Here is a 5,237-nt window from a genome sequence, read left to right as displayed (position 1 = left end):
GGTGTTGGGGGCGAGGGGCATGGGAGCCCCATCACTGGGTAAGCCCGGCATGGGAGCATCTTGTGGGACAATGCTTGGCTTCGCGGCTGGTGTCACAGGCAGGGCTTTGGCTTTTCTGGCCACCAAGGATCAGGGCTGCTGGGCAGCAATGGGATCCACCCGAGCAAGCAGAGCCAGAGCATCTTATCAACAGGCTGGCCGTCCTGGTAAGAAGGGCTTTCAACTAGGAGTGTCAGGGAAGGGTTACTACAACCTGAAGAGCAGGAGAGGTGTGGGGAGGTGGTGAGGAGCTGCTGGGGGTGCAGTACATTGGAGGAGGCTCTTGCACCACTCTGCTGAACACAAAGTAACGGGCAGCCCGTCTCGAGTGCTTGCACACCAGCACATACGGCTGAGGAGACACCAGGAGGAGCTGGGCACACAATGATTGCAATTGCTGCCATGGTTGGAGGCCCTTCAGGGCCAAGGTGAGGAGGAGGAGCAGCACTCTCTGCAGAGGTGTAGCTGCAATACACACCGCCTTGCCGTGGTGAGCCAGGAAAGAGCTTCTGGGCTAGGATCAGGGAGCACTTAAGCCAGTTGGGCACGCACGAGTCCACAGAACCAGGCAGGAGACACCCGAGGGTGCTGAGAGGGCTGGCCAACATCTCTCTGAAAAGTCCTGGTGACTGCAGGAGGTCCCTGATAACTGGGAAGAGGCAAACGTCACATCCATCTTCCAGAAGGGCGGAAAGGAAGCTCCAGGGCACTATGGGCTGGTGATCCCTGGTTGCTTCCTGCAATGAAAGGACTCGCTCTGTGGGTATGGGGAGAACAGTGAAAGTCACATATCTCGACTTTAGTAAAGCCTTTGACAGGGGTTCCCGTAGTCTCCTCGTCACCAGATTGGTGAGATCCGGACTGGAGAAGTGGATGATGAGGTGGGTGGAACACCAGCTCACCACCAGGCTCGTGGCATGGTGGTCAGCAGCGCAGAGTCCAGATGGTGGCCAGCTGCTGGGTCCCACCCTGTTACTGGGATGATGGGAGCGAGGGCCCTCTCAGCGAGTCTGCAGGCAGCACTGGAGTGTGGAGTGCGTTTGAAGTGCTGGAGACAAGGCTGCTGCTCGGCGTGACCTGGACAGACTGGAGGGACGGGCTGGCAGGAACCTCGTGAAGTCCAGCCAAGTTCAAACAAGCACAGCCCGGCAGGGGGGATGCAGTTATATCCCCTTTTGCCACCACTGAGCCCCACTGAGAGGGGACCCCAGGCAGGTTCAGGGGGGTCTGTGCACCAACGCCCAGCCTGGTTCATTGCAAGTAATACCTCCTTGATGTGGTTTTTCCCTTCTCTGGAGAGGGCCCGGGCATGGTGCAGGGGTTAGCACTGCCTAGGGACCCTTCCCAAAATGTGGGATGGAGGATGCCACCTAGTCTGTGCAGGAGAGCTGAGCTGCACAGGCTGGGGTTTGGGGGTCAGAAGAGCCCCGGTCTTTCCATTAATGCAAGCGTAACCTGGAGAGTCCCTGAGCAGTTGGAGCTTTGGATTTTTCCCACCTGAATTTTTCCCACCTGAATTCACCGTGGATGGTCTGGTTTTGCGCTCTGTGCTTTCCCCATCCCTGCTGACTGCCTGCTGCGGCTGGTGCGGCTGCTGCACAGCCCCTGTTCATCTGTGGCTGGAGAGGAGTGGTGGACAGGCTTTAGTGGAGGATTTTGGGGGTGCAAGGCTGCAATGGTCCTGCTGTGATAACCGGAGCTTCCAGGAGCCCAGGAGGACCATGAGCTCCACCTCCAGCTGGAGGCATCCTTCACCCTGCAGCAGCAGCACCTCCAGACCCAGCTGGGAGGGGGTGTCTGGGAGGGGGAGCAGGAGAAGGGGGCTGGGTGCTCCCACGCTCTCCTCCACGGTGCCCCGGGGAATGTAGCACATCTCCAAGCCTGTCCTGGGCACGAGTCCAGCACGCCGGGCAGAAACCGTCACCCAGGCCATCGGGGAAAGCTTGCCCGAGATTGATGGGACCTGCCATGTTCAGAGGGCCATCTCCAATTACACGGCACTGCCGAACACCTCATCAAAGATGCAAGGCCTCTAACGAGGAGCAGATGACATCTCTTTCCTCCTGGCATTGAGAGGAACGGGGCGGACGGCTTCATCAATAATGCACTCGCCAGCGCGGTTGGGCAGCTCCACGGCTCCGGTTACAGCCGGGGCCCCACCAACCTCCTGATACTGGACCCTGCACCCGAGAGCATCGTGCCAGGGCAGGAGCATCCCTTTGCTTGCTCTGCAGGAACATGAGGTGAGGGGACAGGGCTGGACTTGGGGTACCCAGGCACCAGAGCCTGGACCACCAGGCAGCTCTGTTTGAAGGCAGAGGGTCCTTCTACCCCCGCTGCCCTCCTGCCTTTGCACGTGCTGCATCCCGGCAGCGGGGCTGGTGGCTCTGCCTGGGCTGTCCTGAAGCAAGGACATGCCCTGTACCATTGTGTGCAGAGCGTCCTCCATGGCACACGTGCACATGGCTTTACAGCAGCATGGGGGCACACCCCCGCACACAGAACAGCCTAAAGTCCTCATCCCCAGATGGGCACAGCTCCATGCTCTGGGGGTGGGTGCTGCCCCCCTACCCGACCGCCCGTCTCCCCACAGACTCGTATCTCCTGCAACGACGTCCCTGCTGAGACGCTCTATGATGTGCTGCACGACACCCGCTACCGCAAGAAATGGGACTCGAACATGATTGAAACCTACGACATCGGGCGCCTGACCGTTAATGCTGACGTGGGATACTACTCCTGTGAGCAGCCCCCGGCCTCTGGGGACCCCCAGGGACCTCCTCCCCCACTCCACAGCCCCGTGCGTGGGTGTGGGGCCATGGGGGCAATGGGTTGGGGTGTAACAAGGTCTGTCCGCAGGGAAATGCCCGAGCCCACTGAAGAACCGGGATTTCGTCACCCTGCGCTCCTGGCTGCCCCTGGGCAATGACTACATGATCATCAACTACAGCGTCAAGCACCCGGTGAGCCCCTGGCCAGCCCCAGCCCTGGCAGGGATGCTGGCCCCATGGGCCAGCAGGCACAGGCAAGGCTGGGCAGCGGCTTGGGCAGGCTCTGAGATGCACGGCATGTCTCTGCAGAAATACCCACCCCGGAAGGATTTCGTGAGGGCCGTGTCCCTGCAGACAGGTTACCTGATCAAGGCGAACGGTGCCGGTGCCTGCGTCCTCTATTATCTCACCCAGGTGGACCCTCGCGGTGAGTGCCAGCAGGAGGGGAGGGTGCAGCGTGCCTCCGGGGGGTTGGGTCCCATTGTACCCCCAGAACTCACCCACCATGGATCTCCATCACCCTGAGGTCCAAAGGGCACTGGGAAGTGGGGACAACCCAGGGAAGAAGGGGGTTCCCTCCCAGGGCACAGCGTGGGGCAGGTGCTGGCAGCCCTGGGGGACTCAGTCTGGCACTGGGCGCTGCAGGCTCATGGTGCCTCCTCTGGGGCTGGCCCAGATTGGCTCAGTGACGGGGCTTTGGGGTCTTGCAGGGTCGCTGCCAAAGTGGGTGGTGAACCGCGTCTCCCAGTTTGTGGCACCGAAGGTAAGCAGGGTGCGCGGCCGGCGGTGGGATGCACAGGCATCAGGGATGAGCTGTTCCAAAGTAGCCCACTAGATAGGGGCAGGATGGGTGCTGGGTGACCCAGGGCTCGCAGGGCGTGCACTGGGCATACTGCCGGGGCTATGTGGTCCAAGCCAGGCCCCCATTACCTCCCAGGACCCCCAAAAAGCAAGCAATGGGGGAGGTGGGAGCTGTGCCCACAGACGGGGGTGGCTTCATCCCCACTGGGGACTTGGAGCACCGTGACAGGCTGGACCCACTCTGCCCACAGGCAATGAAGAAGATCTACAAGGCTGGGCTGAAGTACCCGGAGTGGAAACGCAAGCATGATCCCGGATACAAGCCCTGGGTGTACCCGGAGCAGAACACGCTGCCCAGTGTCAGCCTGGCCGAGCTCTCAGTGCAGCACGCCGACTCGCTGGAGAACATCGATGAGACGGGGCTGCCTGAGGACCATCTGAGCACCAGTGACCATGAGGCCTGAGCCCTTGCCGCAGGGGGCACGGGTCAGAACTTGGCCCCCTGTGCCCCAATAGGCACGTCTGCTCTCCAACTCCTTCATCATAGACCCCTCTACCCGGGCAGCAGGATACTGTCCCATGGGAACCTGCAGCACAGGTGCTGGAAGGAGGGAGGACGGGGACCCTGGTCGCCCCTCTGCTCATGGTGGCCCATGGAGATGTCCCCACGCAGGAGGTAGAGCTGGCAGTGGGAGTGGGTGCCCCAAGGAAAGGCTGGGCAGGACAAGAGAGGGGGAACCCTTCATGGGGTGGGTAGGAGCTTTCCTGGCACCAGGATATCCCTTTGCCACTGTAAGACCTTCTAGGGGTGTCCCTCAAAGATCCAGAAGTGGGGGGTCTATGGGGGTCCTGCTCAGGCTTTGCAGCAGCACAGGGCTTGGACTGATGCTCTCTGGCTCTGCCAGACGGATCAAGCTGGACCCACTCTGGCCCACCAAGCCCCCCCAGGCTTTGTGTGACCCCCTCATCTCAGGGAGCCCTCCCAGGTCCTCTCCTGGGCATCAGGCTCACCTCTGCGCTAGCCCAGCGGGCTCTGGGGACCCCTTCCCCAGGTGGTGTTTAGGGGGGCTTGTCCTGGCAGTGGGGTCTTGGCCAGACTCTGTCCCCACCCTCTCGGTGTTTGCCGCTGCTGTGGTTTCTGGCACAACAATAAAGGGGTTGGTGTGTGTACAAGAGAGCTTCAGGCTGACACGTGACAGCAAGGAAGCTGGCACCGAGCCCACCCTGAGGCTGTCCAGGCACTAGGTCCTGGGTCGGACAGGAAGGTCAGTCCGGCCGTGCAGTCCCAGCACCCAGGGGTGACCCTCAGCAGAGAGCGAGGTGGCTGGCGGTGGGGCAGGAGACGCGGATGCTGGGCTCCACACACGGGTGCAGGTGAGCGTGCGTGGGCACAGGGCAGCTTCCACTGGACCACGGGAAGTTAGTCTAGACAGACACCGCTGGGGGAATACTCTGACAAATGCTGGATTTTCCATCCACCCGTTCACCCCCACGCTCCGAGGCTGCCTGCATCTGCTTGGCTCCTACCCCAGATGTGTTTAAGCCTGATCTGTGCAAGGCCATTGCTGACGGTGCTGGGTTGCTCAGCTCCAGACCTGTCCCAGCAAGGGACAGGTAAAGGCTAGG

General features: G+C 61.3%; 1 protein-coding gene across 1 annotated transcript in view; it reads left to right on the top strand.

Annotated features, from left to right (window-relative positions):
• STARD10 (StAR-related lipid transfer (START) domain containing 10) overlaps nt 1–4,075 on the top strand; it is a 4,867-nt gene extending 792 nt beyond the window's left edge. Inside the window, exons 2-6 of the mRNA XM_009576718.1 lie at nt 2,633–2,780; nt 2,899–3,002; nt 3,120–3,237; nt 3,521–3,573; nt 3,863–4,075. Of these exons, the coding sequence (XP_009575013.1) occupies nt 2,633–2,780; nt 2,899–3,002; nt 3,120–3,237; nt 3,521–3,573; nt 3,863–4,075 (636 nt within the window). The remainder of the gene's footprint in view (nt 1–2,632; nt 2,781–2,898; nt 3,003–3,119; nt 3,238–3,520; nt 3,574–3,862) is intronic.
• Nucleotides 4,076–5,237: the final 1,162 nt, after the last annotated feature.

This window comes from Fulmarus glacialis, unplaced genomic scaffold (genome assembly GCF_000690835.1).
Source record: "Fulmarus glacialis isolate BGI_N327 unplaced genomic scaffold, ASM69083v1 scaffold24654, whole genome shotgun sequence".
NCBI classification, from domain to species: Eukaryota; Metazoa; Chordata; class Aves; order Procellariiformes; family Procellariidae; genus Fulmarus; species Fulmarus glacialis.
This window is presented reverse-complemented; position numbering and strand designations above follow the sequence as displayed.